This window comes from Tiliqua scincoides, chromosome 2 (genome assembly GCF_035046505.1).
Source record: "Tiliqua scincoides isolate rTilSci1 chromosome 2, rTilSci1.hap2, whole genome shotgun sequence".
NCBI lineage: Eukaryota > Metazoa > Chordata > Lepidosauria > Squamata > Scincidae > Tiliqua > Tiliqua scincoides.
The window spans coordinates 120,190,830-120,206,966 of record NC_089822.1 but is presented as its reverse complement, the minus strand read 5'-3'; the positions used below and the strand labels follow the sequence as shown (position 1 = coordinate 120,206,966).

The 16,137-nt window shown below is 45.0% G+C and overlaps 2 protein-coding genes across 2 annotated transcripts; one reads left to right on the top strand and one right to left on the bottom strand.

Moving 5' to 3' along the window:
- The first annotated feature begins 6,976 nt into the window (after positions 1-6,976).
- On the top strand, positions 6,977-9,620 carry LOC136638733 (olfactory receptor 13H1-like). The gene is made up of 2 exons (XM_066612767.1): positions 6,977-7,884; positions 9,485-9,620. The coding sequence occupies exons 1-2, from the start codon at positions 6,977-6,979 to the stop codon at positions 9,618-9,620; spliced, it is 1,044 nt and encodes a 347-aa protein (XP_066468864.1).
- A 3,665-nt stretch (positions 9,621-13,285) lies between these two features.
- On the bottom strand, positions 13,286-14,218 carry LOC136638732 (olfactory receptor 13H1-like). Its single transcript, XM_066612766.1, has one exon. It carries the CDS (start codon positions 14,216-14,218, stop codon positions 13,286-13,288), a length of 933 nt encoding a protein of 310 aa, XP_066468863.1.
- Between the last annotated feature and the right edge of the window lie 1,919 nt (positions 14,219-16,137).

Here is a 16,137-nt window from a genome sequence, read left to right as displayed (position 1 = left end):
GGGCAGGTTTTGACCCAAAATCGTGGAATTTTCTGTGACCGTTGGATAAATTGGGGAAGGGGGAGGTTAAAACTAAGGGGGGGTGTCTGATTTTACCCACGGCCAGATCCTGAAAAATAACCTACAAATAATTGTTTCATAAGAACTGTACAGTCTCTAATTTATTAAAAATATATTAAAAGATCATAAGATACATTTTTATTCATTAACTGCTTAAGTTCTGGCCTTCACAACCTTTTTGTAAACACTACCAGAGTAAGTACACTGTAAACAACATACCAGTAGAACCATTAATCAAATCCTTCTTTAAGGTGCCTGGTGTGTTAACAAACGTATACCATATAACTTATAACACGTAACTGGGAGTGTGCAATTCAGTTCATAGCAGAGTGACAAATAACAAGGAATGAGCATGAATAAGTGCAGCACATAATTGCAACCTGATTTACTCAGAAGTAGGCCCATTGCTTTCCATGGGTGGTATTCGTAAGTAATGGTGCACTGAATTGTACCTGGGACTCGAGAAATAATCCCAAAAATGCTCTGTACGAGTCCCCACGGCTCGTGAGATGTGATTCAGCATAAAAAACGGAGCTCCTGGTGGTGTGAGTGTGCGCACGCGCACGTGCGTGTGTGAGGTTTCCCATTTAACACTCCCCTGATATCTCCCATATCTGTAAAAGAAGTGCAGAAAGCGCTGATCAGTTCCTGACAAACCCAAGTGATGGGTCACCCCCCCCTTCACATCATACCTTCAGAGGGGCACTAGGCACACCAGGGCATGGAGGAGCAGGGACTGGGAGGTGCCTGACCTCAGAAGGTGGGAGGGGGTGGGACAAACTGCGTGAGAGCAGGGACAGAAGTGATAAGAAGGAGGGGGGTCACGTGCAGCAGCTGGGAAGCTTACTATTATGACCCAATCCTCTGCAGCTCTACTCAGAAGCAGTCCCACTGCTGCCGATCATTCAATGGCCTTGCTGGAGCCATGAGTTTCTCTTTGATGGCTAGGAACCACCTCCACCCCGGCTTCTCCCTTCACACATCCAGCGTCTGCTCAGGCGCGCCACAGAGTACTTTTTGACCAACAAATTGCAGATCAATTATGCTAAATCTAAGGTAATGATATTTGCTAACAGATGGAAGGCTTTTAAGTGGTCTTGTAATGGCAACAAAATGGAACAGGTTAAGCATTTCAAGTGCCTGGGTATCAACTTCCATTACAGGCTCACTTGGACTTTTCATCACAAGGCAGTGCAGAACGCATCCAAACTAGCTTCCTCAGCCATTTCCCGTTTCTTTTTCACCTGCAGCAATGGTTATGTTCCGGCCGCTCTGGAGCCGTTTAAGGGAAAGGTTCTTTCCCAGGTTCTTTATGGCTCTCCTGTCTGGTATAAGGTTATCAACCAACCACTAGAACGCATCCAAGCCTCCTTTTTACGGAAGATTTTGGGCTTACCCAGGTGCGTTCCCTACTCGGTTCTGTGTCTCGAGGTGGGGTTAATTCGATTAAGGACTACTGCATGGTTAAGACTTCTGAAATTTTGGTTTAGGATTTTATTTAACCCTACCTCCTCTGGTCTAATGCACCAATTATTATCGGATCCAGTCCTGCCTATAGAGATCACTGATCTTCTAACTAAAATTAAGTCAATAGGGCTGGACACTGCAGAATTGGCTGTGATGCAGCTTACAGAATCGTTAAAGGAAGAATTCTTGATCTCGAACAACAAGAGCTGTTTAGTGCCGCCAGAACCACATGTTCTCCACTCCATCTCCATATTCCAGTCAGTTTTGGGAAACCGGCCTCCTCCTTTTACCACCTGGCGTGCCCACAGGCCCAGAGAGCTTTCACACTGGCAAGGTGTAACGCTCTTCCATCAGCCTTGTTAATGGGCAGGTTCAGCGGTATCCCCTACTCAGAGAGGAAATGCAAGTGTGGTAGGGATTGCGTTGAGACTTTAATGCATACCTTTTTTTACTGCCCGCTACATGATGCGTCACGCAAGAAATATCTAGGCCCATTGTTGGCTAGGATGCAGGGCTGGGAGGACTCAATCATGCTTCAGTCTCTCCTTTCTACACCTGATTCTGAGACGCTGGATAATGTTGCTTCCTTTTTATCTGGGGTAATAGCCAGGCAGAGCCCTGGGATTCTGGGTAGTGACTGATGTTTATGCTTATGTTGTGTTGTCTTTGTATATTTCTGTTTTGTTTTGTTCTTTCTCTGTATTTTATGCCAATAAAGGTCTTACTGAACTGAACTGAACATCCAGGGAATAAAACCTTTGTTCAATGATAATCAGTTCCTTCAGAGGTGGACAAGAGCCCTTTCTCCTGCCCCCCTCCCTCCTCCTGCTTGATGCAAAACCCAAACATTAACCCTTCCCTGCCTCTTGGCCAGAATTTTCCTGCTGCTGCTCACCTGGTCTGAACGATGGCCCCACAGGTTCTTTCACACCCCAAAAAAGGTAAGCAAGACACAGTCTCAAGTCTGACCACATGGGGACTCGTTTCTGAGTCAGTGGCCTCAGACTCGAGTCAGGGCTGCAGTCATTGACACATGTGACTCGAGTGTACATGAGTCAGCAAAAAACACACGTTTTTGTGACTTGGATTCAAGTCACCTGACTTGAGTAGACATGGCTAAGGTTGCACTGTAAGGGAATTAATTTCTTTGTTTTCCCTTTCCATTCTACGTCATTCTGCCAAAACTCTCTCTGTGTAGTATGATGTGTTAGGGCTTCTTTTCTTTCTCTTTTAAGAATGTACCCACCTTCCTTGGCTGGACAAGATATTGTTCCCCAGGTTGGCTTGAAATAATTCCACTCCACCCCTCATTTTTGGCTTCATTTCTTTTTCTTAATTATATTTTGACCCCCTAGCTTACTTAGGCCATGTTCACTGGTACTCCCATGGGGTTTTTCCATTGCTAGAATTGTTCACATTCACCCTTGTGATTGGTTTTAAACAGAACCATTAGTTTCTATGCTCTCTTAGGAGGGGATTTCTTCATCAGATGCCCTTCCATCTGCCTCATTCATCCCAAACTAGATTGATAGTCGTGGCTACCTACCACTTTCACCCCCTCTTCTGCTGGGCCTAGTAAATTAGTGAAGCAAACAACAGAAAAGAGTATCCTAGGTGCAAGCCACCAGGTGGTACGGTGGCTTCCCTAATTAATGTCTTATTAAAAATGAGTTTCTGTTGGCATTCAGTTTCACCTTTTTGTCAGGGGAGCTGAAGAACCTGCTTTGCAGTTCACCTTAGATCAGGGGTCGGCAAACCTTTTGGCAAGAGGACTGCGTTGTATATCTGAAACTGTGTCAAGGGCCGGAAAACAAACAAACAAGCAAGCAAGCAAACAAACAAGCAAACAAACAAACAATACATGGAGAAAAGATGTGTGGAGAGGTTGGTTGAATACAATAAGTGGGTGGGAGTGGAAGGAGGTGGGGAGCAGAGGTCAAAATTGACTTGCAGAGAAAGAGGGGGAACGGATTTTGCAACAGGATTGAAAAAACATTCATATAATAGAATTACATTATTCCATTTCATTACATTCAGCACCTCTAATGGCTGAATGAGGTATATACTGATGCTGGGAGACCTGGAATATATTGGGTGTATATACGTCATTTAGCCACTAGGGGTTCGGAATGTAATGCAATGTAAAATTACATTATAAACAACAAAAAATAAACAACAAGGTCTTCAGGCCTCGCCGAAAGGTCTCGAGGGAGGGAGCCATTCTCAAGTCAAGGGGAAGGGAGTTCCATAGCGTTGGTGCCACTACTGAGAAGGCCCTATTTCTTGCCGCCGCCCCACGTACCTCTTTAGGCGGCGGCGGATGCAAAAAGGCCTTTTCTGATGACCTGAGAGGACGAGCCGGATTGTACAGGAGTAGGCGATCTCTAAGATAGCCTGGCCCAGAGCAGTACAGGGCTTTAAAGGTCAAAACCATGTATAAACAATACATGGATAAAGGATGTGTGGAGAGGTTGGTTGAATACAATAAGTGGGTGGAAGTGGAAGGAGGTGGGGAGCAGAGGGCAAAATTGACTTGCAGAGAAAGAGGGGGAACGGATTTTGCAACAAGAATGAAAAAAACATTCATATAATAGAATTGCATTATTCCATTTCATTACATTCAGCACCTCTAATGGCTGAATGAGGTATATACTGATGCTGGGAGAACTGGAATATATTGGGTGTATATACGTCATTTAGCCACTAGGGGTTCGGAATGTAATGCAATGTAAAATTACATTACATTGCATTACATTCAGCTCCTCTAGTGGCTAAATGTGGTGTATACCCATGCTGGGAAATCTGGAAGTGCATCTGTTGAGCTATTTTTAGCCCTGAGAGGCTGGGGAACTGTGCAAGCCTGATAAAATCCTCTAGAGGGCCAGATTTGGCCCATGGACCAGGGTTTGGAGACCCCTGCCTTAGATGAAGAAAACATAGGACCTGCCATGTGACACCCCCCACCAACGATTCTGTCTATTGACCTTCCATGGGATCATGGGAGAAGACTGGCAGGGTGGATTTAAACCCCTCTCTCGTGGAAGCACCATCCACTAGTTCATGATTAAATATCTCTGTTCAGCCAACTAGATTTCAAAGAACTTGTCTTTGGATGGTGCCTGTGATGGTTGCTCATGATGGTTAGCAGAACTTTGTCCATGTTTGACATATTGTCAGTTGGAGGAGAAATAATGAACGGAGAGAGAAAGATAAAAAGTCTAACAGTCACATTAGGACTCAGATACCATCCTTCCCCTTCCCAATAGTGTTCATACAGATTTAGGCAGAAGAAAAAATAATTGGTCCTTGAAACAAAAGTGCTTCAGTAAGTGATCTCCTTGGAGTTCAATTAAGGTCCGGTTCTTGGAAACACCTGTGGGTCAACCTGTAATGCTCCAGAAGGACCTAGTGTAGTGATGGAGCTTGTAAACCACTAGGGGGACAAGTACCAGCAAAGTCATTAGCTGTTGTCTCCAGGAATGATGAGAGCTGTTTTCTGTGAAGGGATGAAGCACTGATCTTCCATCATGACCCACATAACAACTTTCTCTATAACTATAAAGCACGTCTGGAGGTTTTGCTTCCAAGTTGTCAGTTTTAGGTGGAAACAGTTATGGTTCAGCATTTCTGTTGGCAAAACACAAAAAGGACTGCATGTGAAGATTCCAGAAGGTGGTATTCCTGAAGGTGGAATGGATGTGACTGAATGCCCTGACCTCAGAGATGAATGTGAGTCTGTTGACATGAAAGGTTTTCACTGTAACTGGCTCTCTTCACTCTGACTGTATCTTCTTCTAATCTATTCTAATGGCCTTGAAATGTTCTTGCCCAAATTCCATCTTCACCAACAGTCTAACAACACAATCCTAGGCATGTCTACTCAGAGGTCCCATTGGATCCAAAAGGGCTTACTCCCAGGAATTGCCTATAGGACTATATTATAGCCTACGAGAGTTAGAGAAATATATATGGACACCACTGAATCTCTGATGGAATTAGTCAGCGGAAATGCAAAACAGAAGTTTGTGGAGCTTCTCCCAAACTCTGTGTCATTAAAAAAATGAGAGTTTGCAGTGAGATAAAGGAAGGAATAAGGCTGCAATCCTAACTGCACTTTCCTGAGAGTAAGCCCTGTTGAACAAAATAGGCGTTACTTTGAGTAGACCTGGTTAGGATTGTGCACTATGTCACCTGCTGTAGAGCCCTGTCATGTCCATGTCTAACGACAGTCAGTGGGTCCTACTGTCAGGTACATGTGGCTAGGACTGCAGTCCTTGCATGGATCATTGGTCTGGGCCCGCTTCTGACTCATGCAGAATCATGGGAAGTGAGCACTTGAGAAGACAGGAAAGTCTTATTCTCAGTCACTTGAATATTAGTTTTGCTTGTTAAGTGTCAGTGCGTCTTGAATTTGAAACTGGGGGACAAGAGGAACCAAGTCATTTGGAAGACATCGATGTCAAGTTCTCGGACAAAGCCTACAGCTGTACAGTTGAGGATATAGAACCTCTTTTAAGTAGAAAGGAGAGGGGTTCCATATCAACAATAACAATAACAGGAATCAAACTGAAACAGTATACGAGAAGTATTGAATTCTACCAAGCTCCATTTCAAAATGGCAATGTGTATTTTAAAGTCATTCAGCAATAGAATCCATACATGCTGATAAAACGATAAAAAAGACAATTGCTTCTTGTTCCATTTCTGGTTCTCATTTCATGACTCCCAATCCAGCTAGAGAGGGTGGTGGCAGCTAAGGTGGTGGCTACTTACTAACTGGCATGTGAAATCACATTTGGGCGTTCTCAGAGGCACTAATCTTTATAAGTACTTTGGGGCTCAAGGTCAGGGTTTTGATGTCCGGCGGACAAGTAATGGACTGTGATTTCTCCAGGGTTATCTTCAGGCGTCCGTACCAGCCTCGTCTCCTTTGAAGCTACTGCCACACCCAGCTGGCATTCCCATCTTCAGCCTCCTTCATCATCGTTGTTGTTGTTGTTGTTGTCAGTAGGTAGCTACTCACTTTCACTTACTTTTTTTCAAAACAGAATTGGTTAAATGAGAGTGGTAAAAGGGAAATGAAGGAGGCCAACTCTTTTGCTAAACAACTTCGCTCTTCTTAACATTCAGAGCAGCACTTCGACAGAAATGGCTTTTAGGACCTTAATTAAAAATCTTCCAAATCCTATGAACATCACATAATTCACTTTTGATGTATTCTTTTCAGAAAAGGGGCTCCACAATTTCTCAAACAATGAATATCCCTATTTTAACATAAAGGATCCGTATTGCATTTTACAGGAAACATCAGTGTGTTGTCTCTATAAATATAATTGGGGGAAGAGATTCTCACACCCACAAGGATACAGTATGAAGCGCTTCATCTCTTAAGATCTTTCTGTCAACTCCAACTACGTTATTCTTTCCTCCAGGAAAAGCACAGAATGCCATGGGAGCTTCAAATGAGACGATGGTGACAGAGTTCATCTTGATCGGGTTATCGCAACACCCGAGGGCTCAGGCTGTGTTCTTTGGTCTCCTCTTGGTGGCTTACCTCATCAGCTTTCTTGGCAATGGGCTCCTCATCCTGCTGAGTATCGCTGACCCACAGCTTCATACCCCCATGTATTTCTTCCTCTGTGTCCTCTCTTCAATAGACCTCATCTTCACCAGCAACACAGTTCCTGAGGCATTGGCTAACTGCTTTATTCCCAGACCCACAATCTCCTTCTCCAGATGCTTGGCCCAGATGTACATTGGTCTATTGCTCATCTCAACGGAGTGCTTCCTCCTTGCTGTCATGGCATACGACCGTTTTGCAGCCATATGCCGGCCTCTACACTACATGCAAGTCATGAGTTGGAGATTATGCATTTCTCTGGTGATTGTGTCTCTGTCCCTCTCCTTCCTGATAACCCTAATCAATGTGGTGCTGCAGCCCACTCACTTCTGTGGCCAACACATCATCAATCACTTTGCATGTGAGCTGCAGTCCTTCCTCAAACTAGCCTGCTCTGACACACATGCAAGCGAGCTTTTTGTGCAAATTTCCAGCCTCTTTGTTGTACTACTACCCTTTGGTTTCATTGTTGCCACATATGGGCGCATAGGCCTGGCTGTGCTGCGTATCAGTTCAACACTGGGGCGCAAGAAAGCCTTCGCCACTTGCAGCTCTCACCTCGCTGTGGTCAGTCTCTTTTATGGCACAATCATGATCATGTACTTGAAGCCCCAAGAAAAACCTGTTTCCGACAAGGAAAAGGTAATAACTGTAGCGTATGGGGCTTTAACTCCCATGCTGAACCCTCTGATCTACAGCTTGAGGAACAGAGATGTGAAGGGGGCATTCTGGAAACTGCTTGGAAGGAAATTGTCAGAGTAAAGAAGCATGCACTCCACTTACGTGGCACTGGGGCTCAACACTGGTAATATCTGATGGTGATCATTTGCTACATGAGGTAGTGGCAGATTATAGCTTTTGTCCCCAGTGTGAGGTCACTTTAGTCAAGATTAACTTTCTTATCCAGAAATCCTTTTGGTTTTGAAAATGGGATAGTCAGGAGTGACTGCTATACTGGCACCTATTTATCTTTTTGAAAGGAACTGCTTGATTGTTCCTTGGAAAATGTTTGCCCTCTTGTGAGTTTTTTTGCTTTAAATAAATAAAGACCTTCAGTGATGCCTTGTACCAAGCTCCTTCCCCATGTGATAACAAGTATAACCTAAGTATCCATGGATTTTTCCACGGGGGGGGGGGGGGAATCCAAAGATTTTTCTGTCTCAACACTGATGAGAAGTATCGTTTAAATCAGGGGTCTCTAAACTTTTCGGCCGAAGAGCCTACAATCAAATATCTGGCATGGTGTCAAGGGAAAAAAATTAAATATAAAATTTAAATAAATACATTAGAGATGGAACTTAGATGAATGACTGGAATAAATGAATGACTGGAATAAATGAATGAATGAATGAATGGGCTCAAATGTCCAGGATTTCTCCAAGCACCAACACAGCCCAAGAAATAAAGCACACACACTTCAATGGACTTCCATTCCCCCACCCCACAAGCACAACTCTGGTTGTGTTCGGTCAACTGGGCTCTCAGGGATCAGAGGCTGACTGTGGGCTGGATAGAGGCACTCTGCGGGCCGCTTCTGGCTCCCGGGCCAAGGTTTGGAAACCCATGCTTTAAATTAAAGGAAAACAGTCCTTTAATAATGCAAGAGAGGGTACCCAGCTGACAATCCATCCATCATTCTCTCTCCAGGCTTCACTCCCCCCTTCCCCCAGAGCATGTGAAGGAAGGCTAAATGGCAGCTATTATCACCATACCTTTCCCTCATTGGGGCTCCTGGTGAAGGGAGGGATTGCTTCCTCCTAGTGAAGCCTAAGCTCCTGGAGAGAGACTGATTGCCTCTGTATGCATTTCAAAAGGTCAGTAAGGCTGTTTTTAAATCAGGGGAGCAAAGTGACTTCGTTTTTTAAATTGATTTGCTTTAGTGCGTTTTTTGCCATCCATGTGAGTTTTGGGAAGAGAACTTTCATGAATAATGAGACTCAACCTATATAGTAGTAGTGAATAAAACAGGAGTAGGCAGCAATAAAAAAACGGCAGTAACAAATGCCCAAAGAAAAGTAGTGCTAAAAACACTGAACAGTAACAATATTTTTTGAAGCCAAGGTGCTTCTTCCCTCTAGCTGAGCACCCAGATTGACTCCACCCAGCCTGTAATGGGCTGGGCAGAATCAGTCAAGAAGACAGAACCGGACAGAGCTTGGAGGGCCTTTTTGAACCTTCACACCTCTCTTAGTTTACAAGCAGAATTTCCCTAAAATCTCCCCTGAGTCTCCAAGAGGGTCCTGAGTCTCCAAGAGGATTCTCTTGCAACAGAGGAGAAGGTGAAGTCAAGAAAGTGAAGCAATTCCTCTCACTTAGGAAGGAGTGTCCCCTTTAGAGGATCTTAGGGCTACCTGAGAAGGGGAAGATCAAAGCCTACATGAGGGCCTACAATGAAAATTTCACTAATGGGGGGGGATGCTTATTTGACCAATCTCTTTCTCTAATTCAAGGGAGCATCAAAATTATACCATAAATCATGCCTGAGAATGGGGATTATCACTTAATTGGAAGCGGCACATCAATTATTTCTAGCTCTTATTGAGCATCAGATGATGAACAACACCAGTTGCCCAAATTTGAGGTGACACAAAACGCACTTGGCTGTTTGGGCAGAAGGACATACAGCCCCTGTCTTTTGAGGTAGAGGCATTCCTGCTAGCACAGGTCATCCTTCTCACGAGGCATTGCAAAGAACCAAAGTTTGGTTCAGGGAATTCAGCAGCCCACGGGAGATTTACAACCTGTTGGCGGCACCAAAACTGCATCTCTAACTGGCTTTCTCCAGAACACTTCCTGAATTCTTGTTCTGATGCTACAACACCAGACACAGCAATAGAAACTACAGTCTGGACATAACTCTTAAGTTGATTGTTTTCACAGATAGAAGAGAAAATTCTGCCTTGGGTCCCTTCGGGGAGAAAGACAGGGTATGAAAAAGTAAATAAATGACAAAAATTTGACAAAAACATACTTTTTTAACATAATTGAGATGTCAACTTCTTTTGCTCCCAAAAGGAAGACAATCCTTTAGGACCCATTTACACACACAGAGAGGTTTCTTGAGCAGCGTTTTTCTTGTATTTGTTATATACTATGTTTGGTAGCTTAATCTAACAATATAGGCAAACAGAGCTTGGCTTCTGGTTAGTTCTTCCACAAGAACTCTTCTAGTTAATATTTGTATTCTTCCTACCAGGGAGACGAAGGCTCAACAAGAGAGATCTTGTGTGATGTTGTTTTTTTGGCAGCTCAGGGAAACAATGATTGTCCGGTCAGCAGGGGAGGATAGCCTTTGCTTTCCCGATAGCAGAACAGCACCGGAGCATAGGGAGACAGCACAAGAAGCAGGCGATCCCAAACAGAGCCAAAGAAGCAGACACAGGCTTGTTTGTTGCAGAAACATGTATTGGTATACGGAGCAGGCAGAAGAGTAGTCAGTCAAACGGTCTAGATGTCAGGGATACAGCAGGTCACAGTCACGAGAAGGCAGTCCAAAATCAGTACACAAACCAGCAGCACGGCACACAGAAACTCCACCACAACAACCCACACCCAGGAGTCTGTGCTTGCCTCATATATGCTGGGACCAGCCAATCAGGGTAAGGCGACCTCATAGTCACAAGACAGTCTTGTGACCCACTCTGATTGGCTGTCCAGTGGTGCATTGCACCATTCCTCCATAGCCTACCTGACTCAGTACTCATCTCTCCCCAAGTCACGTGACTCCCACCTGCAGCAGGCACAGTTGATTGCATCAGCTGTGCTGCCTTGCTGATTGCTTCACACCAGGCCCAGATATCAGGACCTCCTGCCACATCCTGGCTAATAACAATCTCAAGCCTGGGATGCCAAAAACCTGACAATGATCACCAAAATTGATCACAACATCATCCAGTCAAACCTGCAACAAGCTCAACATTCCCTCTGCTGTCCAGAAGAGCTCTTGGTTCACAACTGTTAACTGTTGGTTACCAGCTTCACTCCCATCCCATGAAATTGTATGTCCAAATTCATTTTCTAGTCTGCCTAGGATCAGGATGGACTCAGGCACTGCTTGGCCTTGGTTTTACTTTGCTAGGTAATGTTGTTGGCTGCGTATATTCTTTTTCTACTGACTCCTGTCAAACATTTACCCAACCAGGAAGGATCTGCCTGGCTGTAAACCACAAGAACACACCAAGATCCATTGCAGTGGGTGAGCCCTAAATCCAAAGGAACAGACTAATATCTCCAACAATGAGGAAAAGAAGACTTAGGCTTACATTGCATAGTCTAGATCTGAGGTATTCTATCTGTGCATCCCGCCTCCTTAGGGAGGCGTGGCTAGGCTCCAGGGGCATTGCCAGGCATCTAGGGGAGAGATGCTGAGCTGCTCTGCTCTGCTCTACTGCAAGTGCTGCCTGCTGACTTGCTGCTTTTCTGCAGCTGTGAACAAGTTGGGTGGGGCAGCGGGAGGGTGGGGGGAGGTGGGAGAGAAGGCTGACTGGGCAGGCAGAGGTGCCGCATCTCAGCATGGAGCTCTCTCCATGTGCAACCTTGCCCCAAGGACTACATTTCCCAGTGTGCCCCTCACCTGGGCATCCTGGGATTGGTCAAGGCTGGAGGAGAGAAGAGTGCGGAGGTGCTGCATCTCATCAGCACAGGGGGGCTCCTGGCAGGCTTCAAAGCGGGAGGGAAGAGTAAGTCCTCCACTTGGATTCCAGCCTGCTCTTAGTGTCCAAATGCCCCAGCCTGCATTCCTCCGTCTTGCCTGGGGGAACAGCGGTGGCATCTGCATGTTGGGTGTATGTGTGTGAGCAGCCCCCATCTACTTTGAGTTGTAATCTTGCTGGGTATGGCTGCAATCCTTTCCACACTTTCCTGGGAGTAAGCCCCATTGACTCAAATGGGGCTTACATCTGAGTAGACCTACATAGGCTTGGGGTCTGTGTCAGTTTAACCCAGTATCTTAACCTTTCTCTTTTTCCTCCCCCTCCAAAAAAGAGAGAAAAGCAAAGATGGCTTTGTCTCCAAAAATTGATTAAAAATTAAAATCCCCATTCCTTTTTAGCCATTCCCCTTTTTCCTCCTGCCTCCTTTTGTGGGGGGGGGGGGGGTACTCTGTTGGCTGCTATTGTTCAAACAGTAGTTCTTAAATTGAATTGGGCACTGGGCAGGGCTGAAAACCTTACTGATTTTGGAGGGGGGTGTTATTGCAAGTAGGCTACAGAGGAAATTCATGTGGCAGAACAGGGCTGGCTTCCGCTTATTTATTTGTTTTACTTTAATTATTTATTCTTATTTATTTTAATTTGCCTGATGATGTCACTTCCACCATGACATCACTTCTGGTGAGTCTTGGAAAGACTGTCATTCTAAAAAGTGGGTCCCAGTGTTAAAAGTTTGAGAACAGCTGCAATAAAGTGTTAGTAAGTTGACACCCTGGGGGGAGTGTGATGCCACTAGTGACCAAAATCACTAAAATCAGAGTTTGGAGGACTAACACCATCATGTTACATATCAATCGATGCGTAATTTCATGCAGAATGTGTTCAATCTTTGTTCTATCAAAAGGTACAGCCAAAAAACCAATGGGGGTGGGGCAATGGTATATCACCACGCCCAGCACTTGGGGTGTTGCCTCACCCACTGCATGGGGGTTGACACGCTGGCATTCCACACCGGGTGACCTGAACCCTAGTGACACCACTGGGAAACTGCTGCCTCTGTCTAACAGGACACATTTGCAGTCAGTGTCTTATCTATCTAGTAACTCAGTAAGAAATAAACCTGTCTTACCTTTGCTGCATTCTTACCAATGAATGCAAAGATCCCAGATGACAAGTGTACTCATTACGGAGCTGGTCTTTTTTTTTATTATTTAAAGCAAAAAAACTCACAAGAGGGCAAACATTTTCCAAGGAACAATCAAGCCATTCCTTTCAAAAACATAAGTAGGTGCTAGTGTAGCAGTCACTCCTGACTATCCCATTTTCTAAACCAAAAGAATTTCTGGATAAGAAAGTTAATCTTGACTAAAATGACCTCACACTGGGGACAGAAGCCATAACTTTTGCCACTACCTCATGTATCAAATGAACACCATCAGATATTACCAATGTTGAGCCCCTGTGCCACGTAAGTGGAGTGCATGCTACTTTACTCTGACAATTTCCTTCCAAGCAGTTTCCAGAATGCCCCCTTCACATCTCTGTTCCTCAAGCTGTAGATCAGAGGGTTCAGCATGGGAGTTAGAGCCCAGTATGCAATAGATATTACCTTTCCCTTGTCAGAAACAGACTTTTCTTGGGGCTGCAAGTACATGATCATGATTGTGCCATAAAAGATACTCACCACTGTGAGGTGAGAGCTACAGGTGGAGAACGCTTTCTTGCGTCCCTGCGTTGAATTGATACGCAGCACAGCCAGACCTATGCGCCCATAAGTGACAACAGTGAAACCAAAGGGTGGTATTAGGATAAAGAGACTGGAAACATGCATGAAAATCTCACTAATATGCGTGTCAGAGCAGGCGAGCTTGAGGAAAGACTCCAGCTCACATCCAAAGTGGTTGATGATGTGTTGGCCACAGAAGTCAGTAGGCTGCAACACCACTGTGATCAGAGTCATCAGGAAGGAGAAAGACAGAGACGCAATCACTAGAGAAATGCATAATCTCCAACTCATGATCTGCATGTAATGTAGAGGTTGGCATATGGCTGCAAAGCGGTCGTATGCCATGATAGCAAGGAGAATGCATTCGGCTACAATGAGTAATAGACCAATGTACATCTGGGCCAAGCATCTGGACAAGGAGATTGTGGGTCTGGGAATAAAGCAGTTGGCCAACACCTCAGGAATTATATTGCTGGTGAGGATGAGGTCTATTGCGGAGAGGACACAGAGGAAGAAATACATGGGGGTATGAAGCCGTGGGTCAGCGATACTCAGCAGGATGAGGAGCCCATTGCCAAGAAAGCTGATGAGGTAAGCCACCAAGAGGAGACCAAAGAACACAGCCTGAGCTCTTGGGTGTTGTGATAACCCAATTAAAATGAATTCAGTCACCCTTGTCCTATTTGAAGCTCCCATTACGTTCTCTGCTGGGTCTCTTCTGCAAGGAAAAATAGAACAAACTGTTTAGACGTGGCACTGAAAAAGGTTTGAAAGTGCTGCTGATGCCTAAATAGTTGAAATGTTTTAATTCTCTCCACCATCCATCATAAAATGAAGCATGTTGAAGTGCAATGGATGCTATAGAAGGGACCGTTATGCACATTATTCTGGCTGAAATAATCACATGTATGGCCCAATTCTAAGAAGGTTCTGCACAGGCAGAATGTCCATTCAGTTACAAAGATGCTGTAAGCCTTCCCCCTGGCACCAGCAGTTGTCAGGAGGCCCGCTGGAGCAAGTAGGTCCAGCACAGAGGCGGAAGGAGGGCAGAAAGGGGGTTGAATGGGATGGGGGATGGTGGAACAGAGTGGCAAAGGGGGTGCGGTGTGAGCAGATTGGACCCAGAAGGGGGAAAGGACAGGCAGAAGGAGGGCAGAAAGGGGGTTGAATGGGATGGGGGATGGTGGAACAGAGTGGCAAAGGGGGTGAGGTGTGGGCAGATTGGACCCAGAAGGGGGACAAGACTGGCAGCGCTATTGTGCTCTATATCCAAAACCCATTCTTGGGCCTGATCTGTCTACACAGATCAACGTGGACTTGCACCAGTGATATCGCTGGCACAGATCTCAGTTGGTCCCTTGTGGCTGATGGAGCTTCTGCTGGGACAAGCGGACAAATGTCCCCTTACCCCAAAGAAACCTCCAGCCAAAAATGCCCTGCAACATCACCGCAGAGGGATTTATGTTGGATTGGGTTGCTAGACTACAATCCTATACACTCTTACCTGAGAGTAAACCCTACCGAATCCAATGGAGGATAATTCTGAGTAGACACACAAACTATTTCTGAGCTAGATATTGGATTCATTGAAATCAATAAGCTCAAGCATGCCTAGTTGTAAATAAATGGCTATGATCTCTTTTATGATTCTGCCTACTCAAGTCATATTCAAATTATGGAAGGGCACCCTAGACCTCCAGTGCTTTCTCCGAAGGAAAACTAGAACCCAGATTAAATCAAAAGGCTTTTAACAAAACCAAAAGATATGCCCCCTTCGCGGGCACACACTCAGCAAATCTAAGTTCTGACACATTCTGCTGGCCACTTTGCCTGGAGATCAGGCACTTGCCATTTATCAGTAAGGGATGGGACTGAACATTCAGGGGGTTCTTCCATGTCATTTGAAACCCTGACCTTTCCAAATCATGTAGAGGAACCCTCTCTGCTCCTTCCATTTCTGCCTTTTGCCAATTTCAAATGTGTGACTGCAGTGGGATAAGACCAGCAGGGTGGATCATGAGCAGTGCAGTTATCCCTCTCTGCATCCAGCAGAGGGGAGCAGCTTATATCCAGCAGACACAACAAGCCTGCTGCCCTCTCCCAGTTGCTGGATGTGAAGTGGGGATATCTGAAGCAGGCTCAAGACGCAAAAAGAATGAGGGGGAGTGAAATTGTGCTACTCTTGCAGATATGATTCTGTTCTTGTTCTCCTATCACTTCTCAGATATTTTATTTGGGCAGGTGTCTCCAAATTCATGTGAAAATTTCAGTGTAGGTGAAATTTAGCTGCACTTCTAACTCTTTCCATGGATGAGCAGCCATCTCTCTTGCTCCATCAGGTTCCTAGTCAGGGTACTAATTAACTTCTATCCACACTTTCCTGGGATAAGTCTGAAGAAACACAATGGTTCTTAATTTTGAGTAGTCATGCATAGGATTGTGATGTTACTGTTTCCACCTGTACAATCTCGCCTATTATTTGTTGGGGGGAGAGGGAAGAGGAGAATTCCCTATCCAATAACTTGGATACTAAAGAACTGTTATAACCAGAGTTGTGTTTTCTTTACTCATTAGCCTAAAATTAGTATTAACCAAACTACCACTAACTGTGGCAT

Bases quoted from the DNA above. Each gene is read 5' to 3' on its own strand.
- LOC136638732 (XM_066612766.1), bottom strand. From the start codon at position 14,218: ATGGGAGCTTCAAATAGGACAAGGGTGACTGAATTCATTTTAATTGGG.
- LOC136638733 (XM_066612767.1), top strand. From the start codon at position 6,977: ATGGGAGCTTCAAATGAGACGATGGTGACAGAGTTCATCTTGATCGGG. The intron at 7,885-9,484 runs GCTTGGAAGGAA...TCCCCTTTAGAG, and splicing joins AAGGGGGCATTCTGGAAACT to GATCTTAGGGCTACCTGAGA.